This window comes from Hyposmocoma kahamanoa, unplaced genomic scaffold, assembly GCF_003589595.1.
Source record: "Hyposmocoma kahamanoa isolate Upper Pololo Valley unplaced genomic scaffold, ASM358959v1 66, whole genome shotgun sequence".
Taxonomy (NCBI): Eukaryota; Metazoa; Arthropoda; class Insecta; order Lepidoptera; family Cosmopterigidae; genus Hyposmocoma; species Hyposmocoma kahamanoa.
In genome coordinates, this window is record NW_020653854.1 from 7,874,919 (window position 1) to 7,899,990 (window position 25,072).

The following is a 25,072-nucleotide window of genomic DNA, read 5'->3' on the forward strand; positions in this document are numbered from 1 at the left end:
TCATTTTGTTTCGTTCCGTCGTCACTTCCTGCTCAATCGCTGTAGTAAGCAGTGCTGCTCAAATTTTTAATTGCGTCTAATTTTGATCATTTTACAAGTGCCTGACCTAAATCATGTGCCAATTTTAATGCTAATCTCACCTTACTAGGTAAGATTACTATACTGTATGACTCGGCCCTCTCGGGGTAAATCTGTCTCACGTTTTTAGTATTTAAGTAGGGAGTGTTTTGTAGCGTTGTACTTGTTTATTTATATACCTTTTCTTGTTACAGCCTTTCTTTACCTTTTAACTATGGAATAAATTTTTGTGGACCGATGTATCCTATTTTATTTTGCGGTACATTAGCTGTTTACAACCTTTTTACCTGCATTCTAACAAAAAAAGAATAAACAAAATGTTTTAATTGGGGATAATAGCATAGCTTACTCAAAAAAAAGAATACAGAAGAACTGCGAACCTTCTTCTTTTCTGAATTCGGTTAAAAAATTAGGTATTTTTTGTTAAAGACAGAAAAAATCAGTTCTAGGATATATAAAACTATAATATTCAATACAATATACCTGCATTTAAAGTCAGTTTACCGATTCAACAAACCGAGTGGATAACATTGAGCCATATAAGTACTTTTATGCTCATAATTTATTCACTGGTGTTAACCAAACCAGGAAAAGGTAATTTATGTTAATAAAGGAGTAAGATACGTAGCAAAGTGAGATTTTTTAATTTTTCTTAAGACGTAAATGTATGATTGCATGGTAGCTAACTTGACTATAATGCCCCAAATAAAACCCTCGGGCGTTTTTAATTTCCATTACAACCATGGTCGGTAAGGAGTTTTTTTTTAATTTGTAGCACGACATACAGGTTCAAGTTCAAAAAAGGAGATTACTTAAGTTCAAAATAAAATTCAATATTAGTTAACTAAATAGTTAGCTAAACATATATGTATTAGCTATATGTTAACTAAACATAAATTTAATTGCAATCCAGCCACATACTTCTTAAATACTGATTTTAATTATTTTCTGTATAAAAATATAGGAATTTTTTTTAAAATCCATCATGGCTATATGCGTCTTGCTTTTTACAACATTTTAGTTCGAGTTGTATTATCGATGGAATAATAGATAGCTGACCATGTGTGGATAAAAAAAAACGAAAAACCCGCCATTTGCAAAACGTATAGTTTTTGTGGTGTGAACCATATTTATTCATACAAGAAATCGATGGGTCTTATGTATAAGGGCCAAAGCGCAAAATCACAATTGTACAAGAGAGATTTACAAACTTTCAATCTGGTATATTTTCAACATTTCCTTGTATTTCCAGGTTTCCTTGAAAATGTTTGATTTTGTTTTAACGCTACCTTATAGATTATAATGAAATGAAGCATTTCCCAGAAAAAAAGAGCTTAAAACTACTTAGGAAATAAATATTGTATTTATTTCCTCGTAAATGTGATGAAAAACATTGCATGTATCACGGACGGTAAAAAAATACTCGAGTTATTAATGTTCTAATAGACCATAGGTTCCCTAAATTTTTGGCTTACCGCCCATTTCAGGGAAGAAAAAAATTTCAACGCCTATCATAATTGAAAACACGTATTTTTTATATTAACTCCATACAAAAAAATCACAGGACAATACATTTTAGAGTAGTTTATTAGACAATTCAGGCTTTTTTTAATACGGTGGCACCTCCTGGGTAGCATCAACTTGGGGGGCCCCAATTGCTTTCGAGGCCCCTACCGCCCTAGGTCTTCAGCGCCCACTGGGGGGTAGGCGGTAGGGACCACTCTGGGAAATTATGTAACCCTCATTGGTAATTTCTTATGTATCGTCCTTAATATATAATTTACTATTATTCTTTGGTTGTCTAAGTTTTTACTAGGTATCTCTTATTTAAAGCTGTGGTAGCCTAACCGCCTTTTCAGCAGTAAACATATGTGATTGAACACAAATAAAAACTAAGCTACAAAGTATAATATCATTGGAGCTACAGGTCAAGTTATTCAATTCAATTCAATTCAATTCATTTATTCATTCTTTCGTTATCGAGTTGACATCTGTTTTTGTTATATAAGATAACAACTGCACTGGTTTTTCAGCTTTCATATTCGCCGGTATAAACTCTGTTGGTATAAAGCAACGCTACGGTGCAGCGTGGTCGTTGATTCAAATCCCATCGGATCGAAGAAATTTTTTTTATGCCCTCTTTGATTAATAATAACAAACTACTGGCATTATGTCACAAAAAAAATCTCATTAATAGTAAACATATATTTTGGAACAACTGACCTACCTGATATTTTAAAATGGTTATAATGGGTACTTCAGGAGCTTTTGTGGGCATACACGTAATAACTCACGAAAACTTTATCGAAGTCTGATGCCTGAACCCGTGTGTCATCGGATTTACTTACTATGATCTTTTACCTTCTACTCTCAGACTTGAACTGTCTTACGAAACATAGGCGCCGGCTGAAAGACCTTTTATTGAAAAACCCTTGTTATTATTTATTGTATTATTTATGCACTGTAAATGAATGTATGGACTTTAAATTGTAACGATATTTAGTATTTTCTATTTTATTCTAATTTTTACGGCACTGACATCCTCTTGTATAATTGTTATCAACTTATAACGATCCTCGATGGAGAATGATATTTGATATGTAATTTAATGACAACAATATTATATAATGAATTGTTAATTTTGTAATTATGGTGTATGTTTCTTATAATTTTCATTTTTGTCTGACCATCTCATTACAGTTTTTTATACTTTGACATGTAGTGCAATTTATACTGTAATGTTATATTATTAATCAGAATCTGAGTCTGATGAGTGATAATGGACATACGGGGTAAACATGCAAATATACATTCATTTATAAGTGGTAGCCTAATGATAACGCCATGATTGGGATTCGAATCCGGGCTCGTACATCTGAGTGTTTCAGAATTGATGTGTGAAATTTAATTTGAAATTTACAACGAGCTTTTCGGTGAAAGAAAACATCGTGAGGAAATATTCACCTCGAAGATGATTCGTAACTCCTCGGAAAATGTGTCAAGTCCTCAACCCGTATTGGGTAACCGTGGCGGGCTATGGCCTAAATGCTCACCTGAGAGGCGACCCGTGCATAGTAGTAGGACATATAAATGGGTTGATGGTGATGATCTCTTATTTATAATGTTGAGAACTGCTGATACATTATAATAAACTCAAAAAAAATCATTTGAAGTAAACAAGATAGCTAGTTTCCATTCCTTGCCTTGAGCCTTGATAAGCACAATTATTGCAGCAACAATTTTAAGTAATTAATTTAATCATGTTGTAATTAATCTAATTATGTTGTAATTAATTCAATTATGAATTCCCCAAACATATTACATATTACAATTAATTTGATTGAAATCCGCTTTGTTCAGTGACTGAACTTGTTGACCTATAAACGTTCACACCACCGCGCTGTTATTTCTTCCGCCATCAAAAAAGATCAAATTATTTATTTAACTGGATGAAAGAATAAAGTAAGCCGCTTTATTAAAACAAGGAAAATCACTGTAGGGATCTTTTTAAGCAAAATTATTCACACAACGACAACTCCGGCAGTTATCAACGAAGGGGAAGAAGAAGAAACGGGAACTAATCTCTGGAACTATGTCGTCACCGAGACGAATTGATCAGTGCGACGAAGATAATTTCAAAAAGGTGGAACAGAAGAAAGTACACCAGCCGTAATTTTAGTGGCATATTGCGTCCGTTGGTACCAACGACGTTGTTATAAGTATCACGGCTTCATTACTCCACAAACGCTGCGAATATTGTGGAATATATGCGGGTGAAAGTCAATGCTACCCTGAGGGTCGAGCGGTTGGGGTTCTCGCCACAACGTGAATTTTAATTCATTTGTGGTGATAATACCAACTCAACATCTGTCTACTTTCATGAAGGAGGAGTTTTGGCCGAAGAGTGTCATGGATTCCGAGGACGGTTACTGGACACCTACATATGTTGCGTTACACGTCGTAGTCCATATGTGTAAATAAATAGTGTTTTATTATAATTATTATTCGGTGGGACATATAATCGACAGTTCAAGGGAAGTATGTCTATAAATTTAAAATATTTTTTTGTTTTTAAAAACAATATAAAATACGATTAATCATATTTCAGTGATTACTTTACTTGATAGATATAATCTTCAAGAAAGATTATATATAGTGTAGTATACTTCATAAAAAAAGTTGTTACAATTATTACTAAAAAACCTAAATCTCCAATTTCCAGCAATCAACACCAAAAATCCACTAATTAACTAACCAGTAATCGATACTCACTAATAATGAACACCTAGTAATTGACATTTACTAATAAGAAACATGTTAATATGATAGAAAATTTTGTCCTAAATTAGAAATGAATTTAAACAAGAAGTCGAGTGTTTATCAATCACTGATGTCACCACCTTATATTAAGTTTGCAAGGTATGTTATCTATGGGTCTTTGTAATCTGAATATAAAAAAAATAATGCTTACGAATAACACATTCCACTAAGATTAAACAAGTACATTCTCCAACTGTCCGTCCGGTGGAAATAATTATGAGCACATACTGTTAATCCGCTCAAAACCAAGCCATTCGCAAGAATAAACGCAGCTCCAAAAACATAACTTTTGCTCCAAACCCAACAACAAAGGGGGCTTAAAACAATCAGACCGATAAACAAAATATCGGTGACGACATCGCTCTTTTTTCTTATATCCTTTGGTATTTCTTTTACTTTTTCAGAAACCTTTGATTTCAGTGTTTTGTAAAATCCGTCCTCTTTGAAGGTAAATGGGGAATTTCTGGGAGTTTTCGCTTTTTTTACGAAGTGTTTTGGAAGGATCGTTTCCGCGGTTCCTTTCAAGTGGTGCGTTTCAAACGCTTCTGTTACGTCGGTACCCTGTAATTATAACAAGTGAATTATATTAAGATAAAAATAATTCTAATTACATAACAATGTAAAATCGCAGAAACGGAACAATAAACGAAAAATAATATCACTGTAAAATGTACACGTAAAGTTACATTACAGTAATGCTGTTAGTTGAAGTGCAGTAAGTAACAAATTTTATTTTTCTATACAATGTCTGTTTTATTTCAGTGTAAGAAAATTAGGTGTAGTTCTCATAAGTAGTGTAGAAATAAGAGTGACTATCCATGATTAAAAAATACAACGCCAGTATATGTATAAAGCTGTGAAATTGGTTTGATGCTATGTTATTTGATGAATTGATGTTTTAGAAGGTCATGAAACGTATGCTGCAGTAATACTTTAATGGCATCGTGCGATATACGGTACGTAACTTAAGAGATCCACTGTTGCTAACCTATCACCAATGTTTGACGGATATTATCATCTTTTTGAGTATGACCATAGTATAATAAGACCAAGTATGGTAACTCCGTATAAAGGTAGCAGCGCGTCTTGTGTGTGTGCACGTTCGCCCCACGCCGTTTGCGGATGCACACTTTCGTGTAATCTCGCAATGCACTCGCATTGTACAGCGCGAGTCGTCAGTCGCATGCGTCTTTAATTATAGAATTCAAACGTGAGTTCAGTGTTTAAAAGATGACATCAAATAGTAGACGTGTTTATTGTTCTTTGAAAAGGGTGCCTCAAATTCAGAATTGTCGTTTTTCTCAATATAATAGCAATATAGTTGCCCTACTTGGTCCTATTATACGTACTGTGGTATGACTGAGGGGACCAATTCGAACGCTGCGATATTTTTTCGATTTCGTAATAATGTCACATTCTCATGTTTACGGAAATATCACCAAAATCCTTATTGTCTCAAATATTTCTTATTTTCTGTTTCAATAGAGGTGCTAAATCGAAAGCTTTTCCAATCTCTGATAAGTATAACATTCAGGTTTATCATTTGTATCCAATATGCGTGTATACCGAAAAGAAAGTATAGAATATAGCCTCAACGGCACATTTAGAGAATATTAGTAAAACCCCAAAATAATAAGGTTTTTTCAAAACACTGGCCTTTATTTTACTTTTGTATTTTAGGTCTCATCAAAAATAAAAGTGTTTTTTTTTTTCATTTATGTACTTGATTTAATCGTTACTAATACGAGTTTGTTGAATAGTTCGAGATCAATTTTGCGTTCTTGTTTTCGTTAAAAAAGTTTTTTATTTATTAAAATTTCATAAAGTTAATGTGAATTTAAAAAATGCATTACAGTATAAATACATTTTGTTTAATTTCAATAAAGTTTAAGTTGATCGGTACTAAGTTGATGTTAAAAGATGTTAATGCAGTTGCTACTTAATGTCTATACATAATTACTATTTGATATTTTCACGTTTTTTGTTCAAAAGTTAAATTTATGTTAACATTTTGTCTTAATCCAAGAGAATGTAAATGCCTAACTACATTATTTAACACACGTTATTGGTTTCGTTTTCATACGATTCTTGTGTACCGACATCCCGATCTTAACAGTCTCCGGCTATTTGAATGTCGAGCGCGAAGGTTCGATATAACGTTTGTCGTGGTATTTTGAGAATATGAAAAAATATTTTTAGATCGATTAAAACCATGGCGCATAATAATGTCTTCGCAATTTCTGTACTAAGACATTTCTTTTATTCCACGAAATTCGGGCCCTCGATCGCACAAGGTTTATTAACCGATTTTAAAAAGGCGCAGGTTCTCAATTCAATTGTATTTTTAGTGTGTATGTTATGCGAGTGCTTCGACTATTGTGAATCGATTTCAATTATTCTTTTTTTGTTGAAAATTTATTGTTTGTCCTCTCTAATTCTTGTAACTCTATCTGCAATATTAGTCGATGGAGTTACAAATATTAGAGAGGATGAGGGTTATATTTTTCTGTATCTACTGGAACAATAAACATTTTTGACGTAACTCCACTTATACCAATCTTAATTAAGGAGTGCGATTTGAAGAAAATATCCCACCTCTAAGGAGATATTAGGGTATAAGTCCGATCTCGGCGGCAAAAATAGGTAAGGTGACGGTACTTCCCTGCACGAGTTCTTTCATTTGGAGCATAACTTGTGTGTAATTAAATTTAATTAAATAGAGTTAAAACAAAGAAAACAAAGCACATTGTTAAAGATATAAGTAAATGTGATAAGTAAGGTCACCTTAGTAATAAGAAGCCATTCTGATCCACCTGGGTGCGACTTAATAAAATCTGTCATATCGTAGAGACCATCGTGGATTCTCCATAGGTCTTCAGCTCCGTCCTGAAGCTGTTTGCCCTTGATCCATTGTTGAGGTGTCTTAGGATCCACATCGCGGAGTGGTGGGTACTTCAGATAAGGAAAACTGACGTGTCTTCTATCTGGATCTGGAGCCATTGGCTTCTGGGAAAAATAGTATTAGAAGTAAAAAAACATAAAGGAACAAATGACACTTATTTCAATTAATTATTAATGCAAACTTGTTATAATGAAATGGCTTTCAACCTTGGATTATGACACTTGTGAAAATCTAATAAGACCTCCTAACGGCATAGTAGTTTTGAGAGACCACGCTAAATACAAAGTCCAAGTAAATATACGAGTACAATATTTATAATCAATACAAATGCGAACACTCGTTGAAACAGATTTTAGCAGCTTAACGAATATTAACATAATTGTAATATAATGTCGTAGAGTTTCAATGGAATTACAATGACCAGTCAAAGAAATTGCGTGACCCGCATGCGGCTCTCATGGCCAGCTACTTCGAAACAAGTTTATAGTATGGTGTTGAGAGTATTAATAATGAATAGATTTTCTTTTTAATTTCACGACGTTGTCATGTATTTTTTGAACATGACGTTCATCTATTTTTTTGTGAAATAACTCCACAAGTTTGATATAATTATTAAAACAATAGAGATTAATATAAAGATATATCTAAATTTGAGATAGCTGTAAAAGTGCCGGCTGAGTGAGAAAGTTTATAAATCTCTCACAAGATGTCACTTACGTCGTTGAAAAACCGGAAAAACCTAAAACAGACACAGAAGAATTTCGTCGACCTGTTAACTCGACCTGTAGCCCAGTTGTCAGAAAGAAACTAGGGTGTAGCGTGGACGCAGGTTCAAGGCCAGTCGAGTCGAAGAAATTTTTCTTTGTCTTTGCATTAATTATTGCTTTATTATTATTTTTAAATCGATTACAAGAAACGTTTCTAAACAAATTTCCCTCCGATGTCATTAAGTCAACGAACTGCCATTCGCTGATGTAATCGCAAATTTTATCTTATCCAATTAACATTCGCAAAATCGATTACTGTAATCACTGCTAAACTGTAACTAAGTAATTAAAGAATCTGAAGAATTTGGTGGTTATTTCCAACAATTTGTCACTCAATAGAACAATGGACCAAAGCGAACGTCTTCCCGGATGTTCCGCCCGCCGATCCGTAATATGTTTTTATTAAGTTTCAAATTTATAATAAGCACCATAATAATAATTCGTAATTCATCTTCTGGGGCGTCTTCAAATTAAACGCTTGTAGAAGCGCTGCAGTGATGAGTCTAAGCTGCGGCATCGCGCCACTACTAATTTTCGTAATAAATAATATAATATTTTACAATATCTAGTCTCCAAAAATGGCGCGCGAGGGGCGCGACTGCAGCTGCGCTTCTAAATATTACATGAAAATCAGTAGTCGCCCATAGGCCATGGAAGAGGTGAGAATGGAAAAGAAATAACCAAAATAATAATGTCTCGGACAGATAATCATACCAATTAACTAGACTCTAATTAGGGAATTGCCTAGGGAAATATGTGGTATACCAGAGCCTCGATATTAGCTACGGTAATACTCTCCGAAACTATCCTAGAAAAATTTAGAACAATTCGTTTCCAAAATTGGGCCTGCTGAGAATGGAAGCTCAGTGGATCATCGATCTCGTCGATATGTAGCAACATTGTCGACAATGTTGCTACCAGCTACATATCGACGAGATCGATGCTTGGGGGTAATGACCCTGTCGCCGATATAAATAGAATCTTTATCCTGCAAAAACGTGTTTTTAGAGCAATTTATGCACAATAGGGCCCCGGAGTATCTTTGAGTCAAAATGCAAATTTATGTTAAAAAGGATAGTGTCTTTTAATGAAAAATAGTGATAAACACAACCTTAAAATACGAGAAATAAAAGTGAACTGGTTGTCCTTGATAGCCGTGTTCGATCTATAATAAAATACCCGTTGATATTTAAAATTTGCCATTCACGAGGTTTAAAACTATAGTAAAACAAAAGCGATATGTTAAAGTTTTTGTGTACCTAAATGACAAAAATCCATGGTAGTGATAGACACACATATTTATATAATATTGAATATATAAGATTCAATTCTAAATCTTTAACCACGTGTCTTGCTTTTTGAAGGGCAAGGGCGCGTTTATTCGACACGAATTTCACCGCGTGCACGTGTTCAGAGACCGAATGGTAAAATACGCCCTATTTGTTTAGCTTTTACGTTTTAACTTAAATGAGAGGCTGGCTTGTCTTTAGTCCACGTGGCTTCCGCGCGATCGCTCCGAGGAATTTAAACGTCGTAGTTAAGTCTAGTAAATAGAATCCAGATTCGCCATTAATGTACTTGAAAGCATGGTTACCGCGCCGCGCGGCGGCCGCACTAGCATTGGGCGCTAAGGGTGCAGGTGAAATTACGGGCACATGGGACTTGACAACTTATGTCTCAGGGTGCCGAGCGCAGTGGCAGTGTCCCACAGATCTTTGGGACTCAAAACTCTGGGTAACACTGAGGGAATTAACGAACTGTGCATGCACCGGAAATGCGAATATTGAGATGCATGCGTAGAATGACGGGAAAGGATAAGGAATGAGTACATCAGGGGAAGTTTGAAAGTGGTACGGACATATCTTGCGGAGGGAAGAATGTCATGTAACGAGCGAGTGTTACGTATGAATATGTGAGTATAGAAATGACGGCTGATAGGGGAGAGTGGAAGAGAAATACATGTTGTGCCGACGCTACCTAGCATGGGACATGGATAAGGATAGAAAGAAGAAGAATAAGAAATAGTAAGTTTTAAGTTGGAAATGACTTGGCTAAGGAAAGCTGTTTGACCTGGAATTCAGTTTGTTGGTAACATAATGCAGCGGATTTCGCATTCTTGCTAAAACAATTTTATTTAGTCAATAATTATGATAATCCATATAGCTTTCCGCTACTTTGGCTACGTGATAGGATTTTAATAAGCGGATTTTTTTTTGATAATGTCGGATAAGTAATCTTCATTAATTACTTGTGTTGTAAATTGTTATTAAAATGTATATAAATAATATTTATTTCATAAGTAACCAAATTCCACTTCAAATCATTATGTTGATTGACTGTACTGCTCATTCGTAAGGCAGATCCTCTGAGAAGAATGAACAAGAAACTCTAGGGGTTGCTCTTTGTACAAACAACACATTTATCATTTATTTTATTTCGTACATTGAGATCCAGACAACTCCGACACTACCACGAATTTTTGTTATTCAGGTACGCAGAAGGTGTAGATAACTTTGGATTACAGTTTTTGTTTCACTTTAGATTCAAATCAGCTGGAATCTTAAGAAACTTGCTTACACATTGCCCCATAAATGAATTTGTGACTTTGTGAAGTCGACTGTCAAGAGCAGCTTGTTTATGTTTATTCCTCGTATAACAGTTATTTCCGTCACGATTTTTCATAAAAATATTTCTTTTTTTAGTTTATTAATTATCAACTGCCTCTGTGGCCGAACGGTTACAATGTCGGACTGCCACGCAGAGGTCCCAGGTTTGATTCCCGGGCCGGGAGAAATATTTGTATGGCCTACATTTATTTCACTCGTGAGTTAGGGTGTAATTTGTGGTTGTCTGTGTGTTCATGGCACCCGCAACACAAGGTTTCCTAGTGCGGGGCTATGTTGAGTGTGTGCGTTATTATTATTGATCAAGATACAGAAAAAATACTTATTTACTAATTGAAAGCTTCGCTAACAAAAACCCTTCTCTGGCTTTATCCGCGGCGAAGGAGTTTGGTCTATTTAAGTAAAATATAACATAATAGAGCAAGAACCTTAAAACTAACTGAATTACATCTAGACAGGTACAAAAACATGCTCACTTACATAAATGGCATATAATACCCATGAAGCAATCTACAAAATAAGTTTATATCTTCAGTTTTCAAAAAAATGTTTCTCAATGTATGATTTATACGTGTTTGTTGTTTTGATAATTACATACAAACTCCTCTATCATTTTTGTTTATTAATGCAGGTAACAAATATTTCCAATTCCCGTGTTCATAATAGTTATTGCATTTAGGTCGTATGAATTTCTTTTGGTGAATTATTTTTCTTAATGTAGTGTGACGAGAGTACGAGGTAAACTTTGTGAAGTTATGATATTCATCTATTAATAGAGCAGTGTTTAGTTTGTTCTGTACGGTTTATATATTACAATATTTAAATAGTTGAGTTTCATTATCTACAAATTTGTTTTGAATTTTTTTTGCGGAACAATTATTTTACTTGTAATTTATAAATATTTGGTATATGTGTTTTAAATATTCTCCTCGAACTACTTACACCATAAGCAATTATGTGTATAAAGTGCCATATTGTGGTAGTTTGTGACGCAGCACCGAAAGCTTTGCCGCTATAGCACGTAGTTTTTCGCAAATATAGTTAATATGTGGGCTCCAATTGAGTATTTTATCAATTATGAGTCTTATGGACACATGACTAGATACAAATTTTATATCAGGACATTCACATTGTGTGTCTTCACTATGAAGGAACAAATACTTATGGGCGACGATAGACTTAGGTATTCGTCATAAATTACATTTTCATAAATGTACTGCGACGTTAGTTCTTACATTATGATATTTTTTATGCCTATCTTTCAAAGACACTCTAGTGTCCAGATTATAAATTGCCCTAACCGTACGTTTTTTGCCGGGCAAAGGTTCTATTAATATCGACGGCATTACACTAAAGCAAAATGCCGGATATCACTAAACTGCGAAAGTAGCTGAAGTAAGTAAATTTAGCTGTGTCTACGTCCGAAAGTTTTTATCTTTGTATATATCTACACAATTTACGGGTTATTAAAGTAGGTAAAAATACATTTATTACAAGTACATCATTATTTTGTAAGTAAATGAACATTTTTAAATATTCCGAGCTGCGTTCTTATTACCGACTGTAACAATTCGTATTTAGTTTTCCTTTAAGATTTTCTATAGCTACATTGTAACTGGACTTTAGTGATATGAGGGTATACTACCATCAACCATATCACCTAATAATAGTTTACTGACTATGACCCCTATATAAAAGGACTATGTGCCGTAATCGCGTTTTGCAGGCGAATATTTAAAGACGCTTATGTGCTTCTTTTGGTCTTATTCTGTAGTCCTTTTTAACTACAACTATGTGACGATAAAAAGTAGTCAAGTAATAGTTACCAAAATGACAATTGAACAGATAATATGTTTAATATAAAAGGAAGAAACTCTTAGTTATAATTTCTAATTTGTTTTGTTGTATAATAAAGTGTTTACTTATATTCATACATAAATTACTTTGTTTGCTACTCCGCGAATCCAGTCAAGGTTACGTCGTGCAAAATAGATGTGCTTGTGTTGGACCGTATAAATTAATAAAATAAATAACACACGCACAATTACAGTCAAGAAGTTCCTCAGCGCATCTGCGGCGCGTATACGCGCAGTGGACGCGTGTTTACGCGCGTTCGTGAAACGCGCGTCGTCGGCGCGCATAAAATACGGCTCTAAGTGTTTGACCTACCACCTCTAAAGCAGTGGCCGTGGGTTCGAATCCGGGTTCATAACAGGTGTACAACACTCGGAAAACTTGAGATGTCCTCAACCCGCTATGGCAAGATTAGTGGACTAGATCTAAACCCTCGCTTGAGAGGAGACACATGCCCAGCAGTGAGACGTTTAAAGAAGTTGATTCTGTTGAATTTATTGCGCATTAAGATTGATTTTAAATGCATAATTAAGAGCCTCATTCTTTTTAAAACGCCGTGTAGTAAAACTTACTATTATATTTAAAGATAGACAGCCCGTTTCTCTTAGTAGAGTTTTTAAGTTTTTTATTATTACACATCGGAAATAAAATCCCAGTCAGCCATGACCGTCACGGCTTAAAGTGCTCGAAACGTTGGTTTGTTTGCAAAAACAAATAAACGCGATTCACATCCGATAACAGTTTTATTTCTTGTATCTGGGGGTCTACTCCGTCCGACATTTGTCTGAAACAATACATGTCAAAAAAAACCGACCTCAAAACAAGGTGGAATTACGTCTATTTGCTAAGTTTTATTGAAATATCCCCTAGTTCGCCACAATACAGGACTTGACATAGGATATAATAAAAATCAGTTCTCACTACTCCAAGTATATTGAGAGAGAAAAACGCCTTGAATTGGAGCATAGCAAAATCAACCATTAAAATAATTGCTCCTTACAATAAAATTTGGGCGCTATTTATAAAAATGAACCTTCAGCCACCCTCAGAGGTGGATGATTTTCTTCAAAATGAAACGTGTCCACTATGGAGGTACCCTCTATCCAACAAAAAAAGAATCATGAAAATCGGTTTACAAATACCGGAGTTATCGCGTAACATACATACAAAAAAAAAGAACATACAGTCGAATTGAGAACCTCCTCCTTTTTTGAAGTCGGTTACTAAGTAATACTCAACCAAATTAAAAGATACACGATGCAAACGGAGCTTCAGACTTGACATAGTCTTTTTGATTTTGTTGAGTTTTACTTATTTGACAGTAATTGTTTCGGCCGAATGTCGGACGGACAATGGGAGTAGACTCCCTGATTTGGGTGTAAAATGTATAACATTTATATATAACATCAAATAGTAAGTTGAAACCTCTTTACTATTTATAATATGGAAAAGAATATGAAAGTTCAAGTAATTATGAAATACTTCAATCAATTAACTAAGATCCTGTTTTCTGTTCTCAATAATAATGTGAATACAAAAAAAAAAAAATTCCCATATCTGACACAACGTGACAAAATAATAATATGTAATTATTACATCACATAAATTTCAATTCGCACAAAATATTTTTTAGCATTTTAAAAACGGTCATTCACATTCAATATTCATTTTCAGAACAGACATTCACAAAGTTACCACGTTTTTACATATTTTGATTAAAAAAGAAATCGCATTTTTAGCCACTGTTACATTTTGACACTATTATATAGTTTTTGTCATAGTAATTTATTTTTTATTTTACATTAGCTACTTTTATTTACTTTAGTGACGACAATATTATTCCATGACCTTGTATTTTGAGTTAAAAATGAGTCGTCTTTTACTGAAAAGCCAAAATAAAAGTAAAAAATCCTGTGTGCAAACTTCTTTTCTAAGTATAATTTAAATGTCCGGAATTTTAATTTTCGTTGTATTTTTGTTTTAATCTTAAAGAAAATTTAATATATAATTGTAGCAATTGTAAGATTGCGTTATTAAACGTATGAAATAAACTGCTATATTTTGTTATGACTTGTGAGTAACAGTTTGGGGTTATTTCAAATGTATTAATGTTCCTGACAATTACACCCAACTACCTAGTCTCCTGTAGGTACGTAAGCAATCACAGAGGTCGTCAAACTATTTAAAAAATCTAAAACATTTTACATGGCATTCCTAAGTACCTAAACAAAAAGCTTTTGTTTAACAGCTTTAAAAATTCTATCCGCACAAACATGTATCAGAAGTTTCATTATTAGAAATGTTGAAAAAGTGTGCAAATTTTAAAAAGCGGAATAAAAGTTATAATCTTATAATCTTCAACTCAGAAAAACCTCTGACCTTTGAAACTCGTGAAAAGCCGATAGCTCGTCGTCGTCTGCTTTTTAAAACCTTTGAAAGTTTTGGTGGGTTTTTGGACTCCACTTTATCTGGAACTTCTCATTCCTTGCCCGCAATTACGAGATTTTTTTTGCTCTTTGTTGGTTTTTTTATTGCTGCATTGCTGCATTGCGACATTGTGAAAAATTGTTTAAAGTGATGCAATTAATGTCTTTTGTTTGGCAATAAACAAATGCTAGTCACGTGTCCGGGAGCTGTATTAGGTTGATTAACATGACACCGCGGTGCATGGACAGCAGCCCATACGGCGTGACAAACTAAAATCGAAAATTTTAATGAATACAAATACAAGGGCAACTACAACTGCAGCGCTGTGCACCGTGTGTGATCAGCTTTAAAGTTTTGCTGACCTAAATGCCACACACACGCTTGATATATTTCTATGAATTATAACACCTTCATATCTGTGTTCGCTTGAATTTTTTGTCTACCTTCATTATTATTGTTTGCTGATTGTTAGTGTGCTTCTTTTATATTTTAAGTATGAATTATCTAAGTTTCTCAGTAACTAGGGGTCGTATTCTAGAACTCTACTCAATGGTCAAGTCAGGATTTGAGTATGGTTTAAAGCACTCGAAATCATACTCAAGTCCCTGCCATTAGGGTCGTATTTCCAGTGCTTGTGTTTCAATTGCAATCCTGACTTGAGCATTGAGTTGAGTTCTAGAATACGACCCTAGGTTTGTGACAATTTTTTTTTTATAATATCAAGTGACGGGCCGAACAAGTCGTTCGCCTGATGGTAAGTAACACGCCTGTACATAACAGTTGCAGTGCCACTCAGAGCTTAAAATCCAAGGATCTGAGGGGCAGTGCCACTGCGCCCATCACCCTGAGACATAAGTTGACAAGTACATAGGGCGCACTATAAGTTTCCGGAACTGGCCACTTACATAAACAATATTTAAAAAGTAATTACAACATTTGAAAATGGAACTCTTTGGCTGTAGAATACAGTTTGTTTCATCTGTCACTTGTTTTTACATTGTGGCGTCATTTTAGAAATTGATTGTCTACATCACCATGGATTTAGCTCATGAAAATTTTCGTAGTATGATCTTCTATGACTTCAAGTGTAATCTAACAGCTCAGCGGGGAGCTTCGCTCGGCTTCAAACTGCTTTTGGCGATGAAGCACCATGCAAGACGACTATTTATAGCTATTTTGCAGAATTCAAACGCGGTCGTGTGACTTTCAGTGACGAATTTCATGATGGTCGCCCGTCCACTGCTGTGAACAACAACAACATCGATGCTATGCGCCGTGTGATCGAAACAAACAGGCATGTGACATACCATCAGATTCGGGCATCATTAGGCATAGGCATGAGTCAAATACAATCAATATTACACAAACATTTGGGTGTAAAAAAGCTGTGCTCTCGGTAGATCCCACACAATTTGACTGAGGTTTAAAAAACGGATCGCGTCACTTGGTGCAATGCCATGCTCATCAGATTCAACGAAGGGGCGTCAAATTTGGTGTGGGAAATAGTAACAGGTGACGAAACATGGATTTATAGTTACGATCTCAAAAAAAAAAAAACAGCAATCGAACGTATGGGTCTTTGGAGATGAGCCGAAACCAACCAAAGTGGTGCGCGTGCAAAGTGCCTCTAAGCGGCTGATTGCTTCTTTTTTTTACACTTTTTTGGACACGTGGCTACTGTTGCTTTGGTGAATCGTTGTACCATGAACAGTTATTGGTACACGACTATTTGTTTGCCGGAAGTTATTGACATACTCTTTAAACATAACCGTAAACGCTGCGATAATGCCAGTTCTCACAAGGCCAGAGAGACAAATTAATTTTTGAAGGTGAACAACGTTGACCTTATGAGCCCTCCCGCGTATAGTCCCGACCTGGCACCTTGTGACTTTTATTTATTTCCAAAAATTAAGAACCAGTTACGCGGTCAACGATTTTCATCACGTGAAGAGGTTGTCGAAGAATATCAAAAATATGTTTCAGAGATTGTCACAGAGGAGTGGCATAAATGTTTTCAAAGTTGGTTCATTCGTATGAAAAAGTGCATTAACGCTAACGGAGAATATTTTGAGAAACAATAAATCCATTTCTGACCGTTTATAGTATTTTCTTCTTATTCATTCCGGAAACTTATAGTGCGCCCCACGTACCATGTGCCTGTAATTTCACCATACATTTGTTCGTCGAGGAAGGTTCATAACCCTTGAATAACGCCTGAAATCATCAACTCGCCAGGGTGGCGGACTATGACGTAATGTGGGGTGCCTAAAATGGGTGATGACGAAATTGGTGAAGTTTATACAGACGGTCCTAATTGTGTCCTTATTTACAGATTTTCTTTTTATTAGAGGTCTATCTTTCATACCACAACACTCTTCGGTAACTTCGCTCATACTGCGCAAAGGTCTCATTCTATAGCTAACTTTCATGCTTTTTCTGCGAAAACTAACACTAAAACTAACAACTATAAGTATAAATTCAAACGACTTTAAAATAACAAATATTAAAAAGAATTGTCCAGTTCTTGGGTTGTCGTAATTACTACGTATTGGAAATGACACTGATTTTTCGGATCTAAATCGTATATATTTCTTTTTTCAAGCAAACCAATATTTCAGATTCCTGACACTGATAGGGAGTTGTGACCATGGGATCTGTAGTGAGCCAATAACGTTGGTTTGTTAGTAAAAACAAATATACGGAAGAAGTTAGCGTCTTTATTGAACAGAATACATGGTAGCGGCAACGGTCTTCTAGACTATCGCGGCTAGAAGTGAGTGCCTCATAATATCAGGCTTTAACACTGATACTCTATCGGGCGTGATACAGCAATCGAGTGCTATTGAGCGCGCGTGTAAAGATGTTGGAAGGAAAAGGGAAAGACCATGCGATTGCGTTCAACAGTCTCCAACACGCGCCAGGTTCACGCGGTCTATCCTGCAATATTAGCCTTTACACGGACGCTCTTTCCGTTGTAACAAAAACGAACACAAGTAATCACGCGTGAAAGGACGTTAGTTTAAAAAAAACTTCACAATTGCACGGTCAGGCTTTCCAGCGCGCAATCCTGTACGCCTTGATCACGCGCGAAAGAGTGACTGTGTAAAGGGGGCTATTTATACAGTCACTCTTTCGCGTGTGATCAAGATCGTACAGGTAACGCAACAAAGATTTGTTATTGTTATTATAAGAGGAATCGACGAAGACCTTAAGTAGATATAATTAAGTTAGGTTGTCTTGCATGTCATTTTAAGGAAAAGACTTTAGTCAGTACAGTTTCTTTTTTCGCATTTTCAGAGAGGTTAGTTAAATGTTAGATTATAGATGAAGACCTCGTTAATCCTCGATCAAATCGCAAGTGATATGATAACAGCCGTGCAAGAGAAGTCGTAATCAAACCTTGAACACTCAAACTTATGGTATCTAAGTTAATATGTGAAACTATTTACCACTTTTTCTTGCTGGTGTCACCGTCACGCTCTGATTATGTAATTACAAAAGTAGTAAAAGAGCAACCGTAGCTCCACCAATCACGGTTGTTATGTTGCTGGTCATATATAAAACTGTGGTAATGTATGTGTCTACTTGCATTACTCGACAAGTCAGTTAACCTTTTTTATAGTAACTAGTGAATAGAATAGACATGTATTGTAACGCCACAACACATAGATAAAAAAAAGATATTGATAACACTAAAAAAATGAAAAGAATTGATAAACAAAACAAAAAAAAACAAAAAACAACATAGAACGGGACAAAATAAACAAAAAGCAAAATTGGACGTAGTGAAACAAAAAGGAGCCAATGCACATCGTCACTTTCGAGATACGGCAGTTTGAAGTTAAAAAACGTGTTTCGCACTCTTGTTTTACTTTCAAAACTTGCAATGTCATGTAACTCCAGAGATATTTATTTATGTTTACATGTTGAATTTTGTTTGCTGATCAAAGACGTTAGACTTTAGGAACCGTTTAGTACATATAACAAATTTTTTCAAAATTTTGTATATTGAAAATCCTTTTGCTTACCTACGTGCAATTTATCTATTGTTATATAAGTAGATTCTGATTTTCGGACTACTTTAAAGGTAATATGAATTTAGATATTTGTCACGTTCGCGTGGGCAATTTCAACGATCATCATTGTTTATCGGCTGTAGATTAGCGTTTTTATTGATTAGTCATTAAATTATTTTTGTTTTAACTTAATTGTTATAAGTAATTTCTTTTTGTATACAGATTATCACGTGCTGATATAAGCATACCTATCAATAGTCAATATTTTCCATTGTAAATTGATCCTTATGTCATTTATACAGTGAGCAATGTTGAAATACAGAAGTCACTGCATATATAATACTACCTACTTACCTAGTCATATGTATCTAATAAACATGATAAATTTCATAAAAATAATCTCGAGCAATTGAAACAACAGCTAAAGTTCAAAGACCTCTCGTAGATAAAACGAAAACTTACTTGTAATTTAACAATTTCTTTTAGGATCCAATTTTACCACAACACTTGTTCTAAACTATGTTCAATATATTTTCGAAATAATTGAACAATAATAAGAGAAATTGATTAAATTAACAACAACAACCGCCGCGCTTTGCTGATTGGCCGTGACTGTCAGTCGACTGCGCCGGCGCAAATTGTGGCTTTCGGAACAACGTGCGTCAGTCTTGATATCAATTAATGACTTGACGTCTATATACGTTTTTTGCTATAGCTTGTTTTTTTTTTTATAATATTTAGTGACGGGACGAACAAGTCGTGAGCCTGATGGTAAGCTACACGCCTGTCCATAACAGTTACAGTGCCACTCAGAGCTTTAAATCGCGAAGATCTGAAGGGCACTGCCACTGCGCCCGTTACCCAGAGACACAAGTTGATAAGTTCCATGTGTCTGTAATTTCACCAGCACCCTTACTCTTCAAAACCGGAACACAGTTATACTGACATTACTGCTTGGCGGCAGAAATAGGTAAGGTGGCATTACTAACCTGGACGAACCCTTTCACAAGAAGCTCTACTGCCACTAAATGTATTTTTTCTAGATGGTTCTCGATGTAATATTATACATAAAAGCTGTAGTAGTTAATAATAATTCAGAAGACCCAATTATGATGTTGTTGGATTTTCCTGTGTAGTTGGATTCCAATAAAAAAACACATACAAAAAAATTACATTAAGTTTTTTCGTTTATACCTTACGTTAAATTGATGGAAGATGGTTAAAAACGTAAAATATAATAGTTGTTAAGGATAGAATCACCGATTCGTTAATGTATTATAAATATAACTGTATTTTTTTCGAAAGGTGTGTTTCTCTATGACCATTACATGCAGAAACATGGTTTTTATGCAAGTTTCTATCAGAGAGCAAATTTAACTAAATGTCATTAATAATCTGTTTTTGACGCATCAGGTTGTTTTCAATTCTATATTGTAAAACAATTTTGTTACAATTCCCAAGTGGAAGTCATTAGTAGAGACAGTCATTATTATAATTAGATACGTCACGCAACCAATTTGACTTTTGACTTTCACATTTATTATTATTGTTGTGTGTCGCTATTCTCGATTTTTTACTTCAAAATAAATAAATGATAAATTTAATAAATTTAAAAACAGTTCCGTTGCTATTTATTGCCTAGTAAAATTAGAGTCTGTCTGTGAGCGAGATGTTATATGATTAAATACGTCACGCCACTGACATTTTACCTTTCACATTTATTGTTGTGGTCCTACAGACGATATATATGATTGCGGCAAACCTCAAATCGGGATGCGTGGAGGGATCAGGAGTAGGCCTTTGCCCAGTAGTGGGATACATCAGGCTAATTGTAATTGTATTTATTGCCTAGTAAATCTCATTACTAGAGCCAGACATGTGTAATTAGATAAGTCACGTCACTGACATTTTACCTTTCATATTTGAAGATATTGACCTACTAATATAACTGCCTCTGTGGCCGAACGGTTACCATGCCGGACTGCCACGCAGAGGTCCCAGGTTCGATTCCCGGGCCGGGAGAAATATTTGTATGGCCTACATTTATTTCTCTCGTGAGTTTGGGTGTAATTTGTGGTTGTCTATGTGTGTCCATGGCACCCGCGACACAGGGTTTCCCTAGTGCGGGGCTATGTTGAGTGTGTGCGTTATTATTATTATTATTATTATTATTACTGAAAAACAAACGCTTACCCGGTCCTATACAATTATATAACATCTACTCTTTATTTTAAATTACGCAACACGAACGAGTCAAATATCAGCTCGTGTTAGTTTTATATAAATTTAGGGACATAAATACATTAAATGATCGACGAATTTACTTTTCATTTATTGCTCTAGTTGTGGTTGAGTCACAGATGGCGTTTTGGTCAGTTAACATGATCAGTTAACAATTTAATCGTCTTTGTAAACAATCAACGCGTTGTTATTAATGTTAAAGTAGGTATCTGTATTATATATATATTTGGTAATATGTTTGTAACGAACAACATTTGTCAACCGTGACCATGGGACCTGTAAAGGGCCGGAAACGTCGGTTTGTTTGAAAAAACAAATATACGCGATTTAAATCCGGAAAAATAGTTTCATTTCCCATGTGTAACAATCGCGAAAACCTAAGAACTCGGTATTTAAATGTACTTGTTTTGGGCGCCTTTGTTGTTATTGTTATTATTGTCATTGTTGTCATTATTGTCACTATTGTTATTATTGTTATTATGGTTGTCGTTGTCGCTGTCGCTGCCGCTGCCGCTGCCGCTGCCGCTGCCGCTGCCGCTGCCGCTGTCGCTGACGTAGTAAAACTGAATTAATTAAATTTGTATCATGACCATGACCTATACAAAGTTGAAAAGCGATTACGCGGCAAGACGATGGGTTTTACTTTTTAAACATTAATTAAATATTATCTTTAACATGCTACGTTGACACCTAAAGAGTCGTATGGAACTATACAATAAATCACGTGCAAAAAAGGATAGCTGTATTAAACTGGGAGCGTAAGCGTTAGCCGATAGTGTATGAAAAGAGAAACATTATGAGTTTTAAAATCATTTAATTTTTGGTTATACAAATACGTTATTTTGTAATAGCAACTTAAACACCATACTTTACAACTTGTCGTAAGACTAAATTACACGCTATATCTTGTAACTATTATCAATGAAATTATTATAGTGAGTTTGGAATTCCATACCAGAATTGGAACGCATCTTATATTTTTATTCTATATTGCGTTAAACTCAAATTTGGCGCAACGCTTTACAGTTAGAAAAAAGTTCAAAAAAGGCATTTTACGAGCTACATCAAGCCAATAAAATTTAAAAAAATAACAAAAAATTAAGAAAGCGAATGGCTTTTGAAACGTGAACTGCTTGGAAACTGCCTTGTTATGATGCCATAGTACAGGGTCAAGAGCACGTCAAGTTTTACACTTACGACTTAAATCCAACTCTATGCCGCTTACGATAAGAACGGTCCAAAGTATAAAGTGTCAAGCTTGATGTGCTGTGGACTGTACGAATTGAACAGGCAATCTAACTTATGAACTTAATCAGGATTGCTATAGAGCTCATAGTAGGCCCCCTATATCTCGATTCAAGTAGTTTCTATCAATGAAGTTGTATTCATAATATAAAAAAGTTTCAACACCGTGATTAGTAAAGAATGTTATTGAAAATTTTGTAAGATCGTACGACTTACTTAGTTAAGGTAAAAATATCAAATATGGCAAGTAGTAAGGAGAGTGAGTTTAGTTTTATCTTCTTTGTAACACCATAACCTAAAACAAAATTTAGTGAACTCGCGTTATCGCTAGATGGCGTTGAAGACAAAATAAATCGCGCTAACAATGTGTTCACACGAAGCGTAGACATCGGGCATAGCATTTTGTACTGAAGGCGATAGAATGAGCCTAGATCTTCAGCTGCACTGTCTGCCTTGCTTCCGGGTGATCTTCCACTTGTGGGTTCTCCTGGGACTTGTTAGTCTGCCGAAATATCTAAAGCCTACGTTACCTGCTTTCGTGGGATAGGTTCTCGTAGCTGCATAGCCATAGACCCTCTCTTACAAATCTGTAAAAGTGCTTTGCTTTATAATGTTAGAATATATCGCACACTGAGAATGAAAGTGACACAATGCAAAATATTCGATTTTGAGTAATGAGCAATTGAAGTTCTGCAAATTGTGATATCTTCAATTTCTTACTCAACAAAGATTTTTGAATACAGTTTTCAGCTACAACGAAAGGGAACCTACATAGTTTTAGAAGTATTATGCAAATTTTCACCTACCACAATAAAATTCCTCTTAATCTTTTCTTGTAAAATAACATTTCTTATTATGCAATATCGTCTATAAATACTCATCAATACAACTTAAGTCATGAAAAGTAATTTTAAATTTCGAAATTAAAGGATTAACTTTAGTGAATGTTTTCCATATACCCCGGTGAGAACTGCCTCGGTGGCCGAACGGTTACCACGCCGGACAGCCACGCAGAGTACCCGGGTTCGATTCCCGGGCCAGGAGATATATTTGTATGGCCTACATTTATTTCTCTCGTGAGTTTGGGTGAAATTTGTGGTTGTCTATGTGTGTGTCCATGGCACCCGCAACACAGGGTTTTTCCTAGTGTGGGGCTATGTTGAGTGTGTGCGTTGTGTGCGTTATCTGAGTCGGCAATCCTGTACTAGATAAGTCTTAATGCTAAACGACGTCCAAAAATTGACGATGTCTTTCACAAAGTTACTAGTAAATTGTTTGACAACTCAGCGATCTCGGTCACAAAAAAATTTGGGTATCGCACTGTCTCCTATGCTCCGATCCCTTTGTATAGAATAAAAACGTCATTACGTCACCTAGCGAGTTGTAGGCAAACAACGTATATGGATGTTTTTGCATTACAAAGTCCGTATTCTCAAACCAAGATGGCGTTATAAAAAAAATATTAAGTTTTTTGCTTAGTGACGTTATCATTCTCCGTGTGCGATATAATAATACTTAGTATTATATCTATATTTATATTGTATTTATCTATATTTATATATTATATCTGTATTCACTTTGTTATGAGATACTGCCTCCGTGGCCGAACGGTTACTATAACGGTTACGGTGGCCGGACTGCCACGCAGAGGTACCAGGTTCGGTTCCCGGGCCGGGAGAAATATTTATATGGCCTACATTAATTTCTCTCGTGAGTTTGGGTGTAATTCGTGGTTGTCTATGTACCTACATACATACATAACCATGGCACCCGCAACACAGGGTTTCCCTAGTGCGGAGCTATGTTGAGTTTGTGCGTTCTTATTATATTATTAATTATACATTTTACACATTGACTTATATTTATCAATTCCATTACAACGAAACAAAATGAGCTGCTCACCTAAGGGCAAAGTCCGTTTGCTCCCAACCAATTCAACGTTTAGAGTCAAACAGATCGATACTAATTCACACTTTATTTAGAGCAATTTGCTCAATGAAGAGAAGGGCAAGGCGTTTTAAAATTTGAAATTTAATCACTCAATTTATTTTGTATTATAAAAAGATTCCTCTGTTTTTTCTTTAGTGTAATGCCGTTAACGTATTGGATATAGAACGAATTAATTACATTTTGTGCTGAATGTACGTTTATGTTTATCAATTTGAATAGGTATTCTACAGAATACTCTATTTACTATGCTAGCAGTATTAAAAACTGCCTATTAGTATGATTATTTTATGATTGTTGTGTCTAATTAAATTTGTACTTTATTAAGGTGAACTGGTTCAAAGAACCAACGTTGTTCACAATATCGCATCTCTATTCAAATCCCATTTCACCGTATCTTGATAGGGAGTAGAGTTACAATTGAGATTTACACTACCTCGCCTTATTGAATTTGCTCTCTGAATTTGCTCCAAGCAGATCGCACGTTTGCAGTGAATTCATTGGTACGTCTGTGAAACATTGATGTTGCCACACCAATAGTGGCAATATTGCCGTTTAGAGATTTGTTACCACTAATCGGGTATTTATTTAATTGTGCTTCATTTATCGAAATATATTGCATGTTTTTTGTTTTTTTAGGTCACGAAGCGA

The 25,072-nt window shown here is 35.1% G+C and overlaps 1 protein-coding gene across 3 annotated transcripts in view; it reads right to left on the bottom strand.

Annotated features, from left to right (window-relative positions):
• Positions 1–19,617, bottom strand: part of LOC113231621 (cytochrome b5-related protein-like) — a 32,062-nt gene extending 12,445 nt beyond the window's left edge. For 2 of the 3 annotated variants that reach the window (XM_026466031.1, XM_026466029.1), the window contains exons 1-3: positions 19,451–19,617; positions 7,183–7,404; positions 4,550–4,959 (exon numbers count right to left, since the gene is read on the bottom strand). In XM_026466031.1, the coding sequence (XP_026321816.1) occupies positions 4,550–4,959; positions 7,183–7,398 (626 nt within the window). In that variant the 5' untranslated portion in view covers positions 7,399–7,404; positions 19,451–19,617. The remainder of the gene's footprint in view (positions 1–4,549; positions 4,960–7,182; positions 7,405–19,450) is intronic. The other variant, XM_026466030.1, reaches the window with a different exon arrangement.
• Between the last annotated feature and the right edge of the window lie 5,455 nt (positions 19,618–25,072).